General features: G+C 40.9%; 1 protein-coding gene across 1 annotated transcript in view; it reads right to left on the reverse strand.

The window, feature by feature from the left end:
- The window catches only part of SLC15A1 (solute carrier family 15 member 1), a 24759-nt gene continuing 504 nt past the window's right edge, over positions 1-24255 (reverse strand). The window contains exons 2-24 of the mRNA XM_026845641.1: positions 22455-22502; positions 20830-20858; positions 17755-17839; positions 17522-17663; positions 14733-14852; positions 14447-14546; positions 14114-14204; positions 12123-12206; positions 10875-10957; positions 9686-9772; positions 8596-8685; positions 7300-7344; positions 7165-7197; positions 6958-7046; positions 6161-6242; positions 5891-6016; positions 4393-4539; positions 3933-3982; positions 3238-3345; positions 3017-3113; positions 2459-2605; positions 1527-1634; positions 1-189 (exon numbers count right to left, since the gene is read on the reverse strand). Of these exons, the coding sequence (XP_026701442.1) occupies positions 1-189; positions 1527-1634; positions 2459-2605; positions 3017-3113; positions 3238-3345; positions 3933-3982; positions 4393-4539; positions 5891-6016; positions 6161-6242; positions 6958-7046; positions 7165-7197; positions 7300-7344; positions 8596-8685; positions 9686-9772; positions 10875-10957; positions 12123-12206; positions 14114-14204; positions 14447-14546; positions 14733-14852; positions 17522-17663; positions 17755-17839; positions 20830-20858; positions 22455-22502 (2180 nt within the window). The remainder of the gene's footprint in view (positions 190-1526; positions 1635-2458; positions 2606-3016; positions 3114-3237; positions 3346-3932; positions 3983-4392; positions 4540-5890; positions 6017-6160; positions 6243-6957; positions 7047-7164; positions 7198-7299; positions 7345-8595; positions 8686-9685; positions 9773-10874; positions 10958-12122; positions 12207-14113; positions 14205-14446; positions 14547-14732; positions 14853-17521; positions 17664-17754; positions 17840-20829; positions 20859-22454; positions 22503-24255) is intronic.

Here is a 24255-nt window from a genome sequence, read left to right on the forward strand (position 1 = left end):
TTACATCCGAGAAACAGCTTCAGTTTGCTTTTCATAGACATCTTCATCCTTTTTGACTTGTTTCTTTTCTTCCTCATCGAATTGGGCTTCAATCTCATTTGGATCAGAATAGGTATAAAAATAAGCCATAACAGCAAAAATTATGCAAACTGCCAACAGCAAGGCAGCAAACAGCACATACTCTGCCCACTGTAAAAAAAAAAAAAAAAAAAGGTATAATTTATCTAATTTATCCATCTATATTTGTTCCTCAAAAGAGAATTACACAATTTTACTGTTTGCGAGAAATAAAGTTAATTCAGAATCTGAAACTGAGCTTACATAACAAGTATCATGTGACTTAAAGGAGTAAGTATTAGGTGTATATAATACATACTAAAGCAACTCAGAATTGAGGCCCTTTCAGCAGTTCTGTCTTCACTAAAGAGACAAAAGCTTTGGGAATGCTGAAAAGTTCTACAATATCCTTTTCCTGGACGCATGGGAATGACAAAAAGACTGAAAAAGAAACTCAACCCCTCCTTTAGGTCAAGTAATCTCATTTTAAACCAGGCTGGCAGTGATCCTCCTCTACTTAAGTCAGCAGTAAAAAGTTTCTACCGACCGCAAATGTGGGCAGAGCAAGAGCAGAAACTCTGGTTTCAAAGTGCTACCTTCACCTGAAAAGCCTCAACAGCTGTTTCATGCTTTTTCTGGTTAATTTAGCTGAAACCAGGACTGCCAGACCCATTTCAAAGACAAGGTCTTCCCTCTCTCAAATATTCCTTTTGATTCATTAGGGAGTGCCACTAGTAGTCTGAGAAAGTCTTGTCCAAGTGCTCTTCACCAGGAGAACCACAGTTTTCATGCCCCAAAGAATGAGGTTTGAAACCAGTAGACCCAAAAGAAGGGAATGTGGCAAGGATGAGGTATGCAGCAGGAGGTTCATTAGCAGTGAACAGAGTTTTGATAGGTTTTAATCCCATTAGTCTAAAATTTCAGCCCAGAACATCACAGCCTTTCCACACCAGGAGAAGCAATTTTTTGTAGAGACATTAGAAACTGCTGCTTGCAATCAAAGGAGCCTGACAGAGCAAGAGTTAAGAATAATAAACAACAGAAAAATAAGAGGTAGAAACCTTTGTTGAGGAAGTATTTGTTAAAAGTTTCATATGTGTGTTTATACATACATACACACACACACATGTTAGGGAAATGCTGGGGAAAAAGTCCAACAGAAACTTTAGAAGAGGCTCCAGGAGACATTACCAACCTGTTGTCACAGCCTTCAACACTAGTTTTGATTCAGACAGGTTATAAAGATTCATAACTTTATTACTTATATACTCAAGTGCTAGTCCTACAACTGACTGGTACACTCTTGTAGCTAACACTAACCTCCCGTATTCCAGTTATGACTGAAAATCCACCATAATGCTGATATTCAAAAGTTGTAGTGAAGGATTATCAACCAGGACTCCCCCCTGGATTAGAGCTGCTTTCTCATAGTTTAATATGATAGCACTCCCAATTGCTTGTGTGCTTACCTGCTCACTAAGTTTGGATGCTCCAGCTACGATAAGGACAATTATGTTACCGACAGCCACCGTCAGCAGCCACCCTGCCTGCAGCACTGCCTTCATATTAGATGGGGCCTAGAAAAGTAAGACACTGAAGTTTTAGTCGAACATTGCTATCACTTATTTTCTGATGTTTACTGCATTCTTTACATTATAACAAACACTGGTTCTCTGGGGGAGGAGGATTTAACAGTTTGATTTTGTTTGGTTGGGGTTTTTTAATTAAAAATTGCTAGAGAACTGAACAGTCCTGGAGAAGGCTTTGAGGAGCAATCAATTACTATTATTAACTAGAACACCTTTTACTCCACACACAGTGAGTAACTAACAAGCACGTTTTACATATCAGTCACACATAGTTCACATTAAATGAAGAAATTGAGAGCATCATAGCAAGCCACATTTTACAACGTTCTCATCACTGCAGTTTATAGACTCAGAATTAAGGACGCACAGCTAACAACAAATCGGAGTTGGAGGAAAAAGGAATTAAGAGTGTTTGATTGAACTGCTGCTAAAGACTGTATGGAGGATATTGGTGTGAAGAGAAGGTGTCAGCACTTGTTCATTTTATGTTTGAGGGCTCTCCAGTTTGGTTTTACAGCAGCAGTACATTTTCACTTATTTTCAATGGAAATTCACATGTGAGAAGGAGATCTGAAGACTTGTGGTTAATATTCAAATTATATAATTTAACATAGCTTCGTGGAAAGCACTGAATGCTGGTGAAATATGGCCATCTTGCACCAGCCTATAGTCCTCCTAGGGAGCTCTGAAGGATATAATTGTTCAAACAAAGCAGCAATATGAAACCACCACTTAAAAACAATAGATCACAGAAGATCTTTGTTTGTACCAGGATTCTTAGCACAATGAGAGCTCTGAAGAGCAAAACCTACCTGTGAGTATGAAAACTCCAGCCCGGTGACAGAGAAGACTACTTCTGCACATGTAAGAATAAAATACTGAGGGATCTGCCAAGCCATATGAACTGTATTGGGTGAGATATCTTCAGAATATGTTACATCAAGAGTGTTCCCAGTACACTGGAAATTAAAATAGCACATTAGAAACAATGGTAAAGAGTCTGTATGCTAAAGGCACTCTAAGCAGCTCTACATCATCTCTGTAAATTATTACGTGAAGTTCTAGGTAAATCAATATTGTATGTGAAGCACTGCATAGCTAGTTGTAAAGTAGTAGCTATTTTACAGCAGACTTCATCCTTAGTGTCTAGTAGGGCTAAAGATTTAAGGGCATTAGTGATGAAGATTAATTCTCGCATTATGTAATTATTATACCCATCATTATTTTTATAGTTAACCGTAGTTTTATGTGCTGTTTAGCATACTAGAACTCTGTCATATGTACAATTAAGAGCAAGAGTGCTAATTCTGCGAGTATTTTTAAAATAAAATATTGACAGGAAAATCCATCCAACACCACTGGCAACTCACCCCGTTAATTACAATTGTATAGGCACTGCCAAATCCTAATGTCTTTGAAGTAACTGAACAAGGAATTGAATTTATAATAGCCATAATATTGTCTTTTCTGAAAAAGAAAAAACACAGTTCAGACCAATTGTGTGTATTGTATAAATTAAAAGAGTACTATGTCCTTTTCCCAAGGACAAGTATGTCCTAGTGGATAGATCAGGGTAAAGGAAAATGCTTACCTTCCTCCTGGAAAGAGGTTGTAATTACTGGCAGAAAAAGACATCAGTGTTTCAAAAGGAGTGTCACCCATAGTGATGTTGATAGTATCAGGCAAATTGTTTATGAACCTTTAAAATGCAAGAGTGATTAAATTAACCAAAATACGTGTAAGCTAAAGAATACAGGTTTTACTTTTAATGACATACTGGCAGCACAACAAGCATCAAGCCTTTCCCTTTCATTTTTGTCAGTTAATATTTTTGGAAGAACTCTAAATCTCTTAAAGTGTGGCTAATGCAAAAAGCAAGCTAGACCCACATCAACCCACTGCCTGCTTAGAAGAGTGCCTGCTACAACAAATGCATCTGCAAATGGAAGATGTAGAAATAAAACAGAGAAGTAATAGGATACTTCTTACCCAAGATTAAAAAGGAGGGATAGACATACAATCTGTGCTAGTTATCTACAAAAAAGTCGAGACAATGGAGCAAAACCTACACTTCCAATTTTAGCTAAATTATACCCAAAGTAGATATGCAAGATACCAGATGAATCATGCCCCAGAAGTTCCTACACCCCCTAAATATGAAGTGTCCAGCAAGTGAAGAGTTCCTACAGTATAGAAAAGTGTTAAACAAGAAGAGTCCACCCAAGCAGCAGATTGAAAAGGCAGTCAACACTACCACCAGATTTTAGGAGCAAAACAAACTGATACCTGACAAGATTGTTTCCTTCTTCTGGTTTTGATGTGACATTGTCAAACAGCTGGTGGAAGAAACCATTATCAAGATACTTTGTTGGCATCAGTGAACAGCTTAAATGTGCACTGTTACATAGCAGTGACAATTAACAGAGGCTTTGGAGCAGAACTCCAGACCTTCCCTGGTAGGATACATGTCTACTGGAAAACACTGTATGACCACACATTTAAGTCTTGGCGAAAGGGTAATTTTCAAGTTAAACACTAAGTCGGTAATTATTTTCTTTTTTTTAAATAAAACAACTTCCTACCCTAGTCTCTACAGCTCACCAGTCTCACTGATATAGCAGAGAATGGGAGAGAGAAAACAAGACAAAGGGAAAAGCTACCTAGAACTTTTCCTCTCAGCTCCACACACTCCACATAGATAGCTGCGAAGAGATTAATGCATATCTTGGGAATTAAGCAGACTTACCCATTTAGCAACAATGTTCGCTGCATTTTTAACTGCAAGAGTGTGACGACTTCCCCCTGGCAACATGATAACTTCAGTTGTATTTTTATTTCCAGAAATTATGTTTACTGACTGCAACTGAGACGTGTCAAATGTCATGTAGCCCGTCTACAAAGACAAACAAATTGCTATAAATTCCCATGCAACTTCATATTTGTCTATACTTTTGAGGCAGTGTTGTGGACTCCAGGAGGTCAGAAGTTTACACGTGTGTTACTTCTGAAGTGCAAGCGACTGTGAGCATCTACCAACTTTCCGTTTCGTTAGGTTTTCTACTTCAAGCATTAATTATTATTATTTTTTTAAATTATTAATTTCTTCTGTTACACTAGCTTCAAAGGAACATAAGCTTCCCACAAGCATTATGGAACAGCTGTTACATATTCCTGTATGTTTCCTGCTCCAGATAAGTCAGGCATACCAGCACCACCAAGTAAAAATCTGTTTAGCTACAGAGGTAATACCAGCATAAGTTAAGATGCAGCATTTTCCAAATAGCAACCCCTCTTAAGAGATGCAAGTGCAAGCTACATCTTTATGGTTTCAGCATTACAGGAGTGACTATTACCAGGACATGTTTTAAATATTCTAAATACATTTTATCATCATAAAATACCAGAAACAGTAATAAGCATGTTAACGTAGTACTAAAATAAATCTTTTGTTTTATACGATTATAAAAAGCATTTTATAATCCCAAACATCTGGATTATAAAATGTCTACAGCAGGGAGTGGAGCATTTTACACCCTTCATCTTCAGGTAATCACCACAGTGATACAAATTCCATATCAGCATACAGTTTGGGTGCCCTTATCTTCTCACAGCTCAGTTTCCATGTGAGGCAAATTTGAGGAGAATGCAGTAGGCTTTCTCCTCTTATATGGCAACAGGACTGAGAGCTATCAGAGAACACACTTCCTTACATCCATTATTAAAAATGTCCATCTTTGCTGCCAATAGAGCTATCAAGGTTGCTCTGTAATAGAACCTGAAAAGGTTCTTTGACAGCAAAGTCTGAACTTTAATATATGTGATGTAGCCACAGAAAGAGCTGTTCAAGTAAGTGATCACTCACAGTGACACAGTCACAGATCAGTGATTTACTAGAGATGCACAGACTTTTATTGAAGGAAGGGATGTTCTTGCTGTTAAGAAACGGCACCTTTTTAGCAAGACTGAAATTTTCAATTCAATTAGCTTGGAATAACTATTAAGTTTCTTGAAAAAGAAAATCTTGCAAAAGCAAACTAGTACTATTTAGAATAGTGAAAGTTACCATTTCTTCATACACTGTTTTTTCAGTAACAATTCATTTCACAATACAAAAAACCCCACAACTTTACAGTTACTAGAGAAAAAAACTAGGAAAGAATCAATTTTGAACCATCAGTTAAGAACCACATTGACTTACTCAGATTTTTTTTTTAACTTGCTATTTCCCATCCCTCCTTACTTACCGACTCCATAGACATTACATTTACACTCTGAAGTGGAGATTTAAACTGAACTGTTGCACCATCAGTACCTAAATTTATTACTTTGATTTGGGCTTGCCCAGCTGCAGGGAAAACTGGAAGAGTTTTCTGTAAGACATAAAAAAAGTAAAATCAGTGCCCTATCCTAAGTCACATGGGAAAAGTACTGTAACTACTGTGATCCTTATTATCAAAACACTTTGTTCTAACAGCTAAATATTAATAGTAGATACTTGCATGTACTGAACTTACATCTATTTGCACTTGCACAAGGGCAGCAGCAACAAAAGCCAAAGATGCCAGGAACATACCAACAGTGATTTTCCTCAGGGGCCTAATACAACAAAACCACACACATGAGTTTTAGGACAAATATTAATACAAAGCTTCAGCTGTTAGCTGTTTTCCTTCCATGGTGGGAAACTCAAATGGCCACAACTAACACATTATCACCATTTGAAGGGCTAATGTTGTTAGAGAAAGTGTTCTGCTAAGCAGGGTACCTATGAATTCATAATTACACTATTGGGAAATATATCTTTCCTGAAGCATCTTAATAACCTGTTACTCTGCATCTGCTGGGCTCAAACATTGACTGAGCATAATTATTAGTTTTCTGCAAAAGTCTGATCTGCAGGAAGAAAAAAAACCCAATCCAGTACAGTTGTTATGCCTTTTGAAAAAGGGTAATGACTTGTGTCTATAGCGCTATGTTTAAATCAAAATAATATTGAGCAGAAAAAGGTCAGAGAACTGTATTGAATTAGGAGACATCTACTGACATTCAGGTAAGCTGTAAGGATAAATTTAAGGTAGGTATTTTATTTACAGCATCATCTGTCAGATGTAGAGTGTCCACAAATGAATGACAGCACATGCCCCCAGTTTTTCATGACTAGATGGGAAAACAGTGTTGCATCTTGGCCCTATAAAAATTGTCTGAAGAACTGTATTGAATGCTTGCTCTTCTCACACTAGTGTTGGAAGAGCGGTTTAAAGAAACCACTAAAATGACCCTCTGTTAAAGTCAGGTAAGTACATCAACTTACGTAAAATTGATCTTGCATTTCTTGATTAAAGGATAAACCACAGCATCTACAACTGGGACCATTATAATAATCAGGATTGGATTCACAGTCTGTTGAAGATGAACATAAGAAGGGAAAAAAAAAAATCCAGTATTTTTCAAAGTCCTTTTTTTTACATATATAACCTTCAGGAAGTCCTTAGAATTGACAGACAGAAGATTACTGTACCTGCATTTGGTCTGGCTGAATCTGGATAGATCCCTGGTGAAGAAAAAGTAAATAGGTTTTAATATTGTGACAACAAAAAAAATGATCTGAAAAGCAAGTGCCAATTAAGAAAAAAAGCAATAAAAAGTAACCTACAAAATTCCCATCCATTGTTGTGGCTTGCAGTGTCCATCTTGACCCCTTAACAAAAGAAAAGAAAAGTTAAATGCCACAGTAAATCAATCTTCCAAAGTTCCTCTTGAATTGTTTTCATAAGTAAAGTGTTGAGAAAGACATGCAATACAATAAAAAATAAAGCTAGCTTGCTATGGAAGTATTCTTACTCTGCAGCGTAAACATTTGAACAGAGTGATCCTCATTTCACTTTATTTACAGGCTTCACGAAATAGAGTGGAAAATAATGTAGATGCAGAGATTAGCTGGGGACAGCAGGGACATGCTGTGCAGAGCATGGCTGCACGCTGTGCACAGAGGCCACTCGAGTGCCTTTGTGCCGCCCACCTGCGTCCCACACCACTGCCACATCCACCCTCCCTTCACACAGCCCAGCAGTGAGGGACCAAGCCAGGGCTGGACCTGCCTTGAGCACTCTGCCCAAAAGCCTGCCTATAGCCAGGTCAAGCAGGGCTGACTTTAGCCTGAGCCCAGGGTGAGACAGGAACAGGCATCGCTGTATCTGTGGTGAGAACTTTAGCCACCCGTGATGTACCACTGTCTGAGATGTGAGTTATTACTCACATAATGGGTATTTAGTTGTGAATTTCATAGCAGGGTTGCCTGTTTGTAACAGGTCACACTGATAGTTACAACTCATTGCCTACATCATGCTGCTTTAGTCTAGTACCAATCTGGACCAAACTTCCTATAGCCTGCCTTGGATAAAGCTTTGAGCCACTGGTTCTCTCAGACACCCTCCTAAATTCATACTTCGTTACTTAACTGTGAAAGCCTGCTTTCATGAGTCCTGAGCACTTGGTCCACAAAGTGAATGGGAATTATAGGCTTCTACCTCTGCTTGAAGGTGTGAGGCATTTATAACAAGTTTGAGTGATTAAGCAAACTGGCATTCAGCCCTGATTCTCCTGAGCATTTACATTAGGACCATACATTTCGACTCACCAACTGGGAGTGGAAGAAGCATTAGAACTAAGAAAGCTTTAAAGTACTGTTTCATCCTCTGAGTCCCGGCAGATAAAAGATTTGGAGGGACCTCAGTCACTGAATCAGCCTTGGGCACATCCAGATAAACAGATTTTCCCCAGCTGCAAAACATCCTGTACTAACATAACTCAGTAACTACCCCTTCGTGTCAGAACCAGGTTGAAGAACTTGCATAGAATTATTTTGCACCTTTTATGTCTGGTGACCTCAGAGTACATAGAGTGACAATGGTACAGCTCTAATTGCAGAGCCAAACAATTTCTACTTTACCTGCTGGTCAAAAAGCGCCCAGAACATGGGAAGAGGGATGTAAAGGAAAAGCACCTTCAACACCGCCTTAGTCTGAGCAATCAGTCGTTTCTGCAGCAAATGAAAAAAAAAAAAAAAAAAAAGACAAACAAACCATTGCAGACTGTTCACAGCACAGCAACAAGTAGAAACACATCATGTAATGTTTACCTGTGTCTTAAACTGTGTGTTGTGGGTACTTCTGCTGATTTCTGTTAAAAAGCACAAGGTCTGCTTGTGGGTGTGAGAAGAAGGGCTGCTGGCTAAAGGTGACACCGATATCAGAAAGACCTCTGCTCTTGGCATGAGATTTCACACTTGGGGCGCTGTGTTATTTTTTTAGGAAGGAGGCATTTGAATGATGGGTGATTGAGGAACGCATTTCGTACATGAAAAATGCATATAGGCAAAAGGAAAATAAAGGGGCAGGCTAAGGTTTGTATTGCCATTGACAACAGGGCAGGGTGGATAGGAGGCAAGGATGTGGTTGGGGACTGTGGAACACAAGGCTTTGAGAGTCATGGTAAGGAGCTCGTACTGAGGGCAAGGGGATGCAGTGTTTATCCACTTAAGCTGAAATTTCTAAGCATACTTCTGCAGTTTGATGCCAAGACAAGTGTTATGGCCCTGCGCATTAACCACGACAGCCAACACTATGTCCATTTTCCCCTTCTGCAGTCATTAAACAAGCATATTTTTGTTTGAAGCCAGCTTACTGAGAGAAACAAGAAACCAACAAGGGTAATGCTTGCTATTTTACAAAAAATAATGTGTGCTTGTATTTTTTCCAACAAGGGAAAAAGTCTTTTCTTCACCCACCACGAGTCTCCTTGGGGAGCCTATGATCCAACAGCACATCAACTCACACAGCTCTGCTTTCTCCAACAGGAGTTGGGGTGATAACCTGCAATCCCAGGGGACCACTGATGTTTGGTCAGATCATTAGTTTCTAAATATTTGAGAGGCCCAACACTATTTTCCCAGTGCTTGAGACAATGGATCAGAGCATCTTCAGACAGAAGAGAAGCTGAGGGTCAGGGTCACGACACGGGAGCGCTCACACAGTACTTACGTCATACTTCTCACTCGCCCAGTCTAGCCAGTGCTCTCTCTTGGGGAACTCCTTGCTGCGATGCCGAAACCTGTTTTTGATGGCAAACTGAGGAGGGACAGAATTTTGTTTAACGGCATTACAAATTTTTATAAAACGCTATAAGCTGTTTTGTCACTAAAGATGACATCCTGCTTCTAGTGTTTAGAGGGTGCTAAAGGTGACTTACCTCTGTTAATTGCTCTAAGCATCTAAGGGAATATTGCACTTAAGGCCTCACACTGCATATCCAGTGGAATGTGCACCTGGGATTAGGTGAGCCAAACAGCTCAGAGTAGTTTCTCTCAATGTGGGTTGCTGTTAGGAACTTGAAGACCTGCCTACTTCAGTCTTACTTATGTACAACAAATAGAAGAATGTCATACACACAAGTTTTCAGAGCTGAACAGCTTTAAGAGTACATTTCACTATGAGAAGCTTCATCTTGTAGATATTCCTCATACTTTGACACTGAATATAGTCCTGAAAAACTCCTAAGAATTTCAGTATGGATTAATATGCAAGGTTGAGCTGGGCCTTAGGGGCAGCACTCTAAGCAATGGCCAGTCACCAATAGAGATCTGGTTTTGAAACTGCTTACAGGATAATCAGTTGGCAGATCTGCATGGAGAATAAATAAGTCCATAAATTAAAAAAACCCTGATTTCAAAGTTGAGGTATTGCAAAGTTGGGACATGCAGTGCTATTCATGCAGATCTAGCTCCCTTCCTTGAAGGCTTCCACTTACATGTAACCCCCTCTATCTCCTTAATACAGAGGCATCAATATATTTCTGCATTGTAAAGGCAGTCTTTTAATAAGCAATAAATTTTTGCTGATAAGATATACTAGTAGCTCTGCTCTTGAGAGCAGAGAGGTCAAGGTATGTTTGTCTCTTATTACAGGGCTGCATAAAGGTGCACAAATGAGGAAGGAATGATTCCCAGAAGCTGGGATAAGCTTTTACACATCACTGACATATTTCTTTGTGTATAAATTCACATATAAACCAAGTAATAGATAAATAAAAAGGCAGTCTAAATCTGGAGGTGTCAGTAAGAAGCCTTCATAAAGTTTTACTCATATTATGACAGATTTCTGATCTAGGCAAGTTTACTGAACAGTTTTATAAATTGCTGCCAGGGTTTTGGGGAATGCAAACAGTACTTACTCCAATGCACTTGGAAACTTGAATCATTATATTTCCTTGAGGTTTAACTTTCTTGTACATTCCACTTCCAATTATGAACACAGCTACAATATGCAAACAGAAACCAAAACCAGTTCAGGATTAATTGAAAATAGTGGCAAATAATTTGGTGTGGAAACTGTAACAGCCATGGAGTTACATCAGAGTGGGAATAAGCCTCCTAAGGAGAAATGACATTGCCTATTGACATGTTATCATAGAGTCAAAGAAATCAGATTAATACCAGATTACTTCTATGTAAAACAAAAGACTAAATCTGAAAACTCTTAGGGTAAGTCCTTAGTGGGACATTAGCTTGACTGAGGGGTGGTCAAAATAAGGACCACACAGGACCTTGGCTCTGTCCTTGCTGTACCAGATTAAGACAGCTTTCCATGTTCCTTTTCAGGAGCCCAGGACTCTGCAGCTCACGTCACAGGGACACGTGAGGCTCTGCCTGGACTGCAGGACTCACCAAGGCATACTCAGCTCCCACACCCAGGCACGTTTCCCGGCCTCACCCTCCCACGTGCGGGGCAGGACACAGGCAAAACCCCACAGCCACTGTCTACCCTGGATTGGGTGCACGGGCAAGATGGGGTCACCAGTAGATGGATGCCCACCCTAGGTAGGCTCCTGGTTAGAACCATGAAGGACCAGGACCCTGAGGAGGGATACTGTGGTACATACTGAGACCCCCCAGTTTCTTGGCCTTTGTGCTGCAGCAGAAAGGCTAGAGGAGTGACCTGTAGAGCAGCTAGTACAAACACAGCTGTTTGAGAAATACTGACACACCAGTATGGCATTTCTCCAGTGCAGGGACAAGTACCTTATACAGTTTGATATCCTGGACTATGGATAGTTTCTAAAAACCCACATTTCAGGGTTCTCACACTACATTCAGAAGATCTTATTTATACACCACAGTAGTCCAAGAAATATAGACAGTAAATTACATAATGTACAGAATTCAATGGTATATTTGTGCTTCTCCCCAGCCCCATCAGTCTCTCCGGGTAAATCAGTCCCTTCTGTAAAAGTGAGTGCTTCAGGTTAATTCCACCCACTCCCACATCCAAGAAAAAAGTTTAAGGCAAAACTTGCAGAAACAATCAGGTGCTGGTAGAGGTTGATACCTGGAGACTTCTACCACTTTCTCATTATTCCGAGATAGTTATCATCTAATCATGTCTATAACTGAAGCAGCAAAATGGAAACAGTTCCACTTACCTAAGGACACAGCCATGAGGGCAGCAGGAACTCCAAAAGCTAGTGGGTAACATCGCTGTTTGCTATGAATGCCACATTCTTGAGCTGAAGTACAAAATAACATTAGATAAAAGTCCCAGTCAGTGTTGCCAGTATTTTACATAGAGTTTCTGTTCTTTGCATTCGTTGTTAACTCAGAGATTTTAAAAAAATCTCTGCTGGTATTATTGACAGAGTGAATTATTGGTAATCAACTTAACTTGCATTATTGAAAAGGGGAATTATGTATCACCAAAAAAAATTAAAAAAAAAAATAAATCACAGAATAGTTCAGATTGGAAGGGACCTCTGGGGGGTCATCTGATCCAAACCCCCTGCTCAAGCAGAGCCACCTAGAGCTAGTTGTCCAGGACCTTGTCCAGATAGCTTTTGAGTGTCTCCAAGGATACAGGCTCTACAACCTTCCTGGGCAACCTGTGCCAGTGCTGTTACCCTGACAGTGACAAAGTGTTTCCTGACATTCAGAGGGAACCTCCTGTGTTTCAGTTTGTGCCCATTGCCTCTGGTCCTGTTGCTGGGCACCACTGAGCAGAGCCTGGCTGTGCCCTCTTTGCACCCTCCCTGCAGGTATTTATATACATCGATGAGCTCCTCTGAGCCTTCCCTTCTCCAGACTGAACAGTCCCAGCCCTCTCAGCCTTTCCTCATGGGAGATTTACATTTAGTTTTGCACTGGAAAGAGAAGAATCCTACTAGAATGGCCAAATGCATGTTTTGGTGACAAAGGAACTGGATTACAAAAGTTTTGGGACAAGTTCATAAGTAACATAGTAAGTGTAGCTTGTTGAAGATAGATTCTCAAACAACACACACACCCCAACCCCACCCACCCAATAGTAGTCAGTGATTTCACTTTATAAACTTCATGCATATATCCTGAAATGATGCTCAGAGTGTGGACATAGCTACTAACAGGGAAAGGTAAAAGACTAAACAAAATTACCACCTTTTTCACCATACTTCTTTTAATAGGAGAATTAGAGAGTTTAATTTGTAAAAATAATAGCTTGCAGCTAATTGATGTCTTGATTTAGTTGAGATAGTTTTTTGGTTAGGCCCTTACAGGACATAATGTTATCACTTTCCTCAGCTGAATTTGTCTGTTTTTCCAAGGTAGTTTTCACCCTGTATCAGCATGGAAGTAAACTGCATATTGTGCCTTATGCATATCTCCTTCCATTTTGGGAAAGGATAGAAATTGCATTAAGCAAACATCTAAAAAAGTTTCTACACAGTCTGTTCCAGTCAAGAAATCCAAAGTCCAGAATTTCAGCCTAGTGCTTTAAGGTTATTCCAGAACTCACATGCTCTTTTCTTTCTTTTGAGAAAAACAGCCTTCCTCAAACTCCACACAGCACCATCTGTGTAAACTTGCCATGGAAACCCATATGCATATGGATCAGTGAGTTGTTTCCTTTTTGCTTAGGATAACAGTATTTGTTATAAGCAGAAGAGAAGATAACTTTCTCCTTTCATGATGTGAAAAACATGATTTACTTTATCACACAGATAAACGTGTTCCCATGTGCATAAATGCTTCTGTGCTTTGCATGGGCACACTTTGGAAGGGTCTCCACTTCCAGAGTAGAGGGCTCTCTCACCACTTCCCTTTCCAGCAACAGTACAACTCTTTCTTGTAATGGTTTTAAAGGCATCAGAAGAGGTGCCACATTTGTGGCCCCATGAAATTAAAAAATGCATTAGGCATACAAGTTGATGTCTTCAGCATGTCTCTTCAGATCTAGCACTTCTGATCCTAAAGGCAATTCAGTTTTGACAGTACCTCACCTGTGAGAAGTTGCATGTCATATATAAAAACCTGAAGACTATTTGTCAGATAATCCCACAAGGTGTCAAAGAACAGGCCATTCATTTAAACTTAACTGGACTGCAATCCACCACGCATCCTTTAGTCATGTTTAGCTATTTTATAAACAAATGTGTGGCCTTACCTCTGAGAATTGGGGTGATTATAGTAGATAGGAGACTTCCAGCATTAATGGACAAATAAAAGATGGAAAAGAATCTAGTTCTTTGTTTTTCCTACAGTAAAAACAAAAAATGTTTAGAAAGGCTTAGCCAGAACTACATTGATCAGCCCAGATTGAACAATCAGCAGCTCTGTTTGCACAGTTCAAGACAAAGAGTCATCAGACTCCTCCATCAGCTACTCAGGAAACACTACAGTAACACACATGTTTAAATATTTATATTATTAGAGGATTATAATAACCAAACATCAATAAGATTATCTGTATGACTGAAAACCTGCAAAACATTTTTACCTGATCATCTTCAAACTGATCTCCACCAAATGCTGACACACAAGGTTTGATCCCACCAGTACCAAGTGCAATGAGGATCAAGCCAGTCATGGACAGAGCACTGGAACAAAGTAGAAAAGAGAAAAAGGGAAAAAAAAAAACCAAACCACAACACCTTGCTTTCTTATTTAAAGTCTATGTAAGAGACTGATTGCAAGACAGTTAAAACTCAAGTAGCAAAAATTTAAGGCTCAAGATGTCCCACCCTTCATCAACTTGAAAAAAATCCATGTACAAGGCAACTCACATGTGCACTGATACATTATCAGGAGAGCCATCCTGGTTGTGATCTGTCAGGTCATTTATGGAGCTCACAGACATGACTGCCTGCCCAATTGTGTAGACAATGGACAGGGAGACAATGGTCCTGTTTAAGAGAGAATATAGATTTTTTAGATATGTTTAACACAATTATACACATATACCTACACACACAGATAATGCCAACTTCTGCTCATTTCAAAGATGCTTAGTAAAGAAGCATAATTAAGAGATATGACAAGTTATGGACTCAACTTACCACAAGCTACTGTAAAACTTAGTCCATATACCTCTGTCACAGTATTTCTATTCTGTTTATTTTTTTTATTATTTTAGCTAGCCTTGTTTAATTAAGCCAGACAAGATGACTAACGGATTCTGTAGATACCACCATGGGAAATATTTACATATCTTCAGTGGTTGTCTGCATAATAACCAACTCAAGAATGGCATCATCATATTTAATATATTGTGAAGTTCAAATAGACTACAACATTGAAGTATGCAATACACTGATTTTAATACTGTTTAAACATTCTCTATGTTCTTCTATATTTTAGCTGTAAGGAGTAACAAAATTCTTTTAAGATCTACTTTAAAAATGAAAACTCCCCTAAAATGCTGTTGTGAACAACTCTATTACCCCACTCTCCCAGCTGTAAGTGTACCAACATCTTTAAACTCAGACCAAAGCAAGAACAGCGCTGAAGAGTACAGACTGCAGACTTTCAGCCTGACTTTCCTCAGAACCACCAGCCACCCCACCCATGCCTTTAGGGTCCATTCTTCTTTCTTGTATGTAAGAACATACTCCATTTTAACTTGGTTGGAGCTTAAGTACATGTCTATAGTTTAATCCACATTCATCCACTTCCTTGGTTGGGGCTTCATTCAGTGGGCACAGACCAAGGTCCCCGGTTTGGAGGATGCAATTATGTGGAATTATTTAAAACTCTGGTTTGCATAAGAATCAACCCCTAACTCAGTGCAGCCCATGACAGTGAAGGGTGAGTCTCAAGGACCTAGGACAACCCGAATCTATTTGACAAAGGCAAGAGATCTTCACAGCAAGCTTGGAGCACCCTGATACAAGAGAGACAAAGGAAGCATCACTCACATCATTGATCAAGTTCTTCTCACTTTAGAACAAGGTTTCTCTGACTGAAAAATGCAGGGTAAAAAGATATACAAAGTGGGACAACAGCAAATCTGCTATTTAGTAGATAACTTAAAACTTTAGTGGCTTAACAACTTGGAGAAAGTTTCCAGTTGAAGTTAAACATGAACTGAGCAAGAGAGAAACTTCTGGGTTTTATTTGTGAGGTTCATAAGCATGCTGTGAAGACAACACTTACACAACTGGCACTGCCTAGATGGTACCCAATTAAAAAGATAATTGTGATTTCTATACTATTTTCCCTGAGAACTTTGCATCTAACACATGAGCATGCTCCTTGGCAGACATTACACAAAGTACATGAACTGTGGAAGATTTGAGTTTCTCCTATAAGAGTGCTTAACAGTGCTCAGGTAACCACCTCATCTTCTTGTCATCATAGATTTTTTTAATAAATTATCATTTAAGCCTTTCTCATGGCACCTTGCTGTATTTTAGAGCATCTATACATCAAACCCACACTTTTTTCCAAAAGCATATTTTTTCTTGTCAGGCTTAAAGTTCCAGGGCTTTAAGCCCTGAGCCAGCCTAATGAGCTCCTGTTAAGCTACATCTCTGCTCCTTGCCGCTGTGGCACTGCTATACACAAGTAGCAGAGAAGGTATGCAAGGTCTGCAAAGCTTCCTCTTGCTAAAACAGGTAAAAGCCAAAATAGATTAAAAAAAAATCATGGCATCTAAACAAGAGAGTACACAACATATTTAGGCTACAATCTACAAGATATCTAGCTACCTGAAATGAGTTTACACTAGTGAGACCAACTCCATGGAGCACACCTGACAGCAGCTGCAGCCCTGGTCTCCCAGAGGCTGTCAACACAGCAGAAGATGGTGCAGCCTTCAGCTGACTGACCGCACAGCCAGCTTCATCTCTAATCTCTGGGAGACGTTTGACAAGTCAGCTAACAATCCTGATTCATAAAGTCTTTATTGTGCTTTTTTCCAGGAAAAGTAAAAACTATTAGAACCATGACAGTGGTAAAGGAAAGAGAGATAAGGCTGTTGGAAATAATTTGGTTTCATTCAAAGCAGTTCAGTCAGTGGGGCTTTTCTGAGCAGCTAGCACACAGATGAAAACACAGAATTTGAAGAAATATTTAGTAAAACCTTCCACTGAGCTGTCAAGTCAATACTGAAATCAGAGTATTTTAGAATATATTCCAATTCCCAGTTAATACCAGATAACACAGTATTTCACTACTTCATTGGCCACTTGCAATAGGTAAAGAGGCAGTCCAATGTTATTATAACCTCCAGTATCTATTGTCACAGCTTGGTGAATACTTTCCTTAGTTTACCTTACATTTTGTCTATATGAGAGTTAAGAAATGTGCAGCATGCTTGGAAAGCAAGCTACTACCCTTAACTGATTAGCAGAACTGCAAAAAGTCTTAACTTATGGCACAACTTCAGGTCTGAGCTAAATCAGCTAAAACCTCAAGCTCTGAAGATAAAAAAAAACACAAACAATCCTGGAGTAGCCAACACCAGGTCTGAAACTATTGTTCTGAGCTGCTGCTTTAGGTGATGGTTTAAGTAACACTGGTCTCAGGTTGTAAGCTTTCATGATTTTTGGTTGTTTTCTGGGGAAGCACTCACTTAAACTTTCCTAGCCAAGAGTCTGCAATGAGTGCTCCAAGGATTGGTGTCAAGTAGCACAGAGCAACAAATGTGTGGTAGATGGCTGTAGACAAGTTGTCGTTCCATTGCAGGAAATACTTGAAATACAAAACGAGCACCGCTGTAGGAAGAACAAAACAACAAGTTACAAACTAAAGTCAGGGCTGGGTAAGTAATGGTCAGCATGAGGGGACACAGGACGTGGGACATACCTCGCATGCCATAGTAGGAGAACCGCTCACAGAACTCGTTGATGATGATGAAGAAGATGCTCAAGGGGTACCCAAAGCAGCTTGGCTGGAGGCAAGAGACAGACAGCATGAGCTCAGAGCCATGCAACACAGACTAACATTGCCCACTATGACCCACAGCTTGAGCAAGCTCAACGCAGGCTCAGTGGGAGCAGGTAGATAATCAGGGATTAGGATGCTGCATGGGCTTCTGTGGAACAACATCAGTTTATCTGAACCAAGAGCCAGTTCTCACTTTTCCCTCTTGGTCCCCAGAGCTCTACAGACTTCTCTCCCTTTGCAAGAAAACTTTAGTAATGCTATATTTGACCTTCAAGTGTTGCACTATGCAGATTTGAAGTCTTCAGCATCTAACCCTTAACACAATCTTGACCAATATCCAAAAACATGCAGAAAGGCACTGTTTTTGAAAAAAATCAAAACCTGAACACAACAAAAAACTCGCCATGCTAAACTCTCACAGCACACCACAGTTAGAAGCCTGGGACTATTTTTAAATACCTCCAGTGGAGACAAATAAACGTTTAAACATTTTATTCAAACAAATATCTCAGAAAAGCTCCCCATCCTTAAAAATACTCTGCTTGATCAAGAATCCTTCATGTCTTCAGACTTGCTGATGGAACTGACTTTACTTCTAACCTAAAAGGACATGGTATTAACTGCCAAATTCACTGAGCCTTCACCTGCTGCAAAAGGCATCTCCACCGTCACCATCCATCTTGCGACATGGCTCTTGCCATTGAGACAAAGGGAGAAAAGCATCTATCAGGTACAAGTCTGGCACAGTCAGTAAAATGGGAAGTTTAACTTCTGATCACCTAGTTTTCTTAGTGGATTAATACATGATATCATTTTGTTACAATTACTAGGAACTTAAGCTGAATATAATCTTCCCTTCCTATGTTTTTATGAGTTTAATTCTGCAGGTTACAAAAAATTTTTAATAAACCTTAGAACATCCCAGAGGTAAAACTGTTAGGAAAACTAAGAAGCATGGACAAGAAAAAAAAACGGCACTAGTTGTCTTCATGTTGTGAGGGTTTAGGAATCAAAGTAATCTGTATTCCATGTGAAACAGAAAAAGTTAACTTTGTAGATCAAAAGGAAAAAAACCTTACATGGGAAAATCCTGCCTGACATGAGTAAGCTGGAGGAAAGCCCATGTCTCCAGCAAAGAGTCTGGGCAGAGCCTTAATGAACAACACGACACTAAGACTTGTGAGCTACAATAAGCTTTTTGTGAATACTGCGAGAGAAATTAAAACGAGAGAGTGGTGAGAGTATTGCTGACTTAGTCTGACTCAGTCATGGGGATGTCCAAACAGCCTGAACAGCATTGATCTTCGTTATCAGTTGAACCAAGTATGTAGTGCACATCTTACCCATGGTTTGATAAGCAGGCTTCACTAAAGAGTCTGACTGAGGCAAGTGTCAGGTGGGACTAATCTTATCTTAGAGCAACCAAAGTTAGAAGCCTAAATAGAAACTTGTCACTCTGGATTTATTACATCCTCCATGGGCAAAAAGAGGTGTCTCCAAAGGAAGACCATCCACATGTATCCCAAAATTAGATAAAATTCACCTGAAGGTGCTTTTTCCCCTCAGCTGAGTGTAACAGGAGCTCTAGATGACTAGCCCCAACTTGGACACAGCTTTTGGTGGACGGGGGTTCATACAGAAGAATGCTACCCAACCCTGTTCATGCACCATCCCCCTAAACCATGCAAATATTCATGCTCCCGAGGAGACAGATGGAGAACGCCACTGTTAAGGTTTGGCTCAGCGCCCATTAGATATATCCAAAAGGTTTTGATTTCATCGGTCGTAAGGTTTGGCCCTAAACCAGTAACGCACACAGCATGACTGGTCTCTGCCAGTGTAATTGGGTATAACCCAGCTGGGGAGGAGAGAATGTCCCCATGCGAAGCAGACCCATGTCTGGCCTGCCTACAGAGAAAAAAAGAGACAAGGCAGTCCTAGCCCAGGGATTGGTGGGACCCCAGAAATTCACAAAACCTCACTAAAACCTTTTTGACCTTCTTGGAGTTCTCACAAGGCTCCCCAGTGTTACACCATCACAATATCTCACAGCCTTTAAGAGGGTGCTATGTGCTGATCTGGGGAGGTATCAAGCTTCCACCAAAGCTGGGTTTCCAGTTTTAAGCCACTAGCACTTATGTGCCTGGCAGACATGTCCTGCATTCACATGCCAGCACCACTGGTGGGTTTTACTGGCTGCTCCTGAACTGGTAGGGATCTGCATGGCACAGCTGGGGCTGAACATGAACAGGGGCATGTAGGAGAAAGCTACAGGGTTTTTTCCAAGGTAACAGACCTTCTTCTGTTTTTCCAAAATGCTACAAGCAAGAAGAGAATATGCAGTTATTCCTTCATAATATATGACCCATACTGTTCTTGCTTTGCACTATACTGTCCTCTTAAACCTCTGTTGCATTACACACACACACGTGCATGCACATTTACCGAAACATTTTCTGTTGTGATCCTCATTGACCAGGAAGCACTGGATCCACCACTGAAGAGTTAACCTGAAGGTCATGTTTTATAACACTCTCTGTAACAGTCCCCTACCCTGGGGACGCCAGGCACAGGTCTGACACCACCCTCCTGTGTAGCTTTGACTTTGGCTGCTGAGAAAGCCACGAAGCTGTGAGAAAGCTGCAGGGTAAAACCTTGTGAGATAAGAAAAGCAAAGGCAGAGATAGGGTTGCTGAGACAGGTATCATTGACAGTTCAAAGATTCAAGAGGAAGAACTAACACCAAAAGGTAAAAGAGTCCTAAGGGAGAGTCTGTGTAGAACTCAGCCACATGAAGGATGGGCTCCAGGGACCCTTCTCCTCCCAGCTGCACATTTTTATCAGGATAGTGAGCACACTAATGCTTAGCGGGAATTTAATAAGCTACCAGGCTGCTTCACATGTGTTGGCCAATAACTTTTAAAGTATATTTACCCAAACAATGTAACCCAAAGATACTCAGTATAGCAACTTCTTAGAAGAGAAAATACTTACCGACTTGCCCTTACTCATACTTTTTGCAGCTGTGGAGGGAAAAAATCACAAGTTAACAGAAACCACTACACAAGGTTCCTTTAAAACCACTGAAGACATGGGACAGCTCAAAACAAATCATGAAACACAAACACAGTATTGCTCAGGATGAGTAAATTTTCAGTTTGTTGAAGGGGGACTTTTCATGGTGCAAGGTTATTAGGAAAAACTTCAATTGATAGCCTTTTGTTTTTCAGGCTATGTATAGACTTGCATACACTCCCAGGGGTGAAAAAAAATCAAGAAGGACTGACAGGACAAAACATCCCATCCTACTATGACTGCTCATCACACATCATTCTAGGTGCTGGTAGAGCATCCTACCACCCACAGAAGATGAATCTTGTTTCAATTCACTCTTCGGGATATTACCTTAAATGCAAGTCAAGAGCAAGGAATAGACACAAGATGCCCTGCCAGGTGTGGATACCAAGTCCTGGAAAAGGACAAACCTCCCATAGCTCAGACTTAAGCAGGGCTGAATACACAGCCCAATGGAGCAATCCACATTAGCAGGCATTCCCATAACCTGGAGATTAACCTAGGAAGCCCTGGAAGCACAGGAGGTGTCCCACTGACAGATGCTGGCAGCCCTGAACTCACTTCCAGCTGCCCACAGCAGGTTTGCTACCCCTGGCAGCCCTCCAAGCAGTGTCTTTCAGGGCTTGCTTGGCTCAGGGGATGGGCTCAAAGGCTGAGCTTCAGATAAAGGCCCTGTGCCCACATAGCGGATGTCAGCATTTCCTGTAAAACCACGAGTGAGTTCATTATCATTAAGATAAAACCGAGTACAAGATGTGAACTTTGAAATCTGTTTGCAAACGAAGTGTGCCCATAATAGATCTCTATAAGAAAAATGTTTGCCAAGATTATTATTTAGTCCATAGTTCACAACAGATGAAAACAGCTGACAGCAACATTATAGTGTTTGACATGATCCTGAATAAAGTCACTCACTTTCAAAAATTATTACAGTGAGTTAATCTGATTCTTTTCTTCACTGCCATGGACAACTACCTTCACAATAGAGATGGAAGTAGTATTATGCAGGTAGTTCAAGAATATATTTCCCTAAAAAACAAGTAATATCCAGAAAGTGCTAACACATCAACTTCAGGGCACAGGCACCTTAGTCATTAAAGGCATTGGTAATGTCCCTTACACAACTCATGTGACTAGATATACTGAAGGATACCAAAGCATTACTCAGACTATTTTTCTGACAACTTCTTTATTATTTCTACTTGTCGGCCTTTCCAGCACATATGCATCATCCTGTCAATTCTTCACAATATCAGGTTGAACAGCTCACTCCTATCTGCTAGCTAAGAACAAAAAAAAAAAAAAAAAAAAAAAAAAAAAAATTGGGGCTTTTTTCCTTTCCAGAGGGTAAAAGTATTACCTCTGCAAGAAACAGTACACATCAGATGCCACAGAAACACTTTTTCCTGACAACACTGACTGACAAGTGTTTAAGAGACACACTTATTTCTCAACCATTTTGACTTTACCCCTCTAGTCCCCTTTTTACAGTGACAGTCAGAAATCTCTCAGTGGCATGAAAGCCAACATTTCAACAGAGATACCTAAAACTGTCTGACGAACTCCAGTGTCGGGCAGCTTCAGGGTTAGACCTACAAAATCAAAGAGCACTCAGGATTTTTCATCAATTTCAGTGATAAATCTGGGTGTTGCCAGTGGCACACTGGAGCAGTCCTTTTGGACAACCATCAGTACCTCTTATTCTCTCCACACAAAGAATGACCTACAGAATTGCTCATTTTCACCACAAAATACTGAAAGCTTTCTTCCAAATTTCACATTTTTCCAAATAAAGCTCTGAACAGTTATGCACTTTGTATTCCCTTAAGATATAAAATATTTTTAAGCAGTGTAATGACAGAAGTCACTCAGTTCTTGGATTGAGCACTGAATCTAAATGGTTATTGGTGGGTCACTCTTCCCACGCTTGCTCTGCCCCATGCCCCAGCAGCTCCCACCAGTATGGTTCCCTCCTGTCACAGAGATGCTGTGGGACACTGCAGCTCCTGTGGCACATGGTCTATGTCACAATATGGGAGGAGCACATTGCCTTGCTCTGTGCAGCCACCACAGAAACTTTATGTGGTTTAAATACTTCATGTCTGTGATCAGGCTAAATCTGTACACAACCATGCTGACATCGAAGGTGTTTCTGGCTCCAGAGCAAGCCTGTTCTCCTGTCACAGCCAAGCCTGGTGCCTCTGCTCTGTGGAGCAGCCTTACAACACCTACACAAGGATGCTGCTGCTGGCAGGACAAGTGACTCCAGGAGTCCCTGCTTCACACCTCAGCTCCTCCAGAAAGACACTGACATGGAAACCATCAAAGCAAACCTATAATGCAGGAAACCTGATGTTACATGAGCAGATCCAGCTGCATCAGGTTTCTCTCTCTTCCAAGAGCCATCACCATTTTCCCACCTGGCTGCTCAAACCAGCAAGACCCTTGTGCCCCTCTGGGCAGCCGCACTGCTGAGCTCTGCCTGCTCATCACTCTGGTTGCCTGCTCAAGAAGCAGAGGTACTTTCTCATGTTCTGGGCACCTCAGATTCTTCTTCCCCTTACGTGAGACAAGATTTCCTCAGCTCAGGAGCTGCTTGCTAGAAGAGGCACACCAACATGCTCAGACACTGCAGGACCAAGGGTCCAGCAAAGGGAGGTGGAGAACTTTAGTTCCAGTTTAGACAAGAACGAATCTTCAGGATTAACTACCTAAATGGGCTCCGCCCTTATCCGAATCTCCTAGCAGGTTGTTTTTTTTTTTTAAAAGCATTGGTGTATTTAAAAACCACTCATTATGTCAACCCTAGGTGAACGCTTCTGTGAAAAAGCATTATTTAACAGCTGTGAGACACACCCCATTTAACTTGTGCTAGGATTTTAAACTCCACGTGCCTTAAAGGTTTAAGATAAACCTCACCAGCTAGGGGTGCAGCTCAAGGAGCTTACAGACCGAGGGAGCATCGCTTGGCTGCCACTGGGGTTTCCAAGCAGGTTCAGACAAGCGTGGCTGTAGCACTACCAGGGGAAGCTGCCCAGGAGGAAGAAGACTGATGAAGAAGCAATAGCAGGGGATAGCCCAGAGGAGCACAAGGCACCCGAAGGTGCCCTCAGACCTGCACCGAGCACCAGAACCATCCCCCTCGGCCATGCCGCCAGCTCCCCGGCGGGCGGCTCCCAGTCCAGCACGGACACGCGTGTCAGAGAGGGAGGCGGCTTGAGGGCCCCCCCGGTGCCCACCCCATCATCACCTACCCATGTTGCCGGCGGGGTCCCGGCGCAGCGCCGGGGGAGGGCGGCCGGACGGGAGCGAAGGGGGGTGCCGGGGCGGCCGGGCTTTTTAAGG

The sequence above is a fragment of the Athene cunicularia genome, assembly GCF_003259725.1.
Source record: "Athene cunicularia isolate RWA chromosome 1 unlocalized genomic scaffold, athCun1 chr1_part1, whole genome shotgun sequence".
NCBI lineage: Eukaryota > Metazoa > Chordata > Aves > Strigiformes > Strigidae > Athene > Athene cunicularia.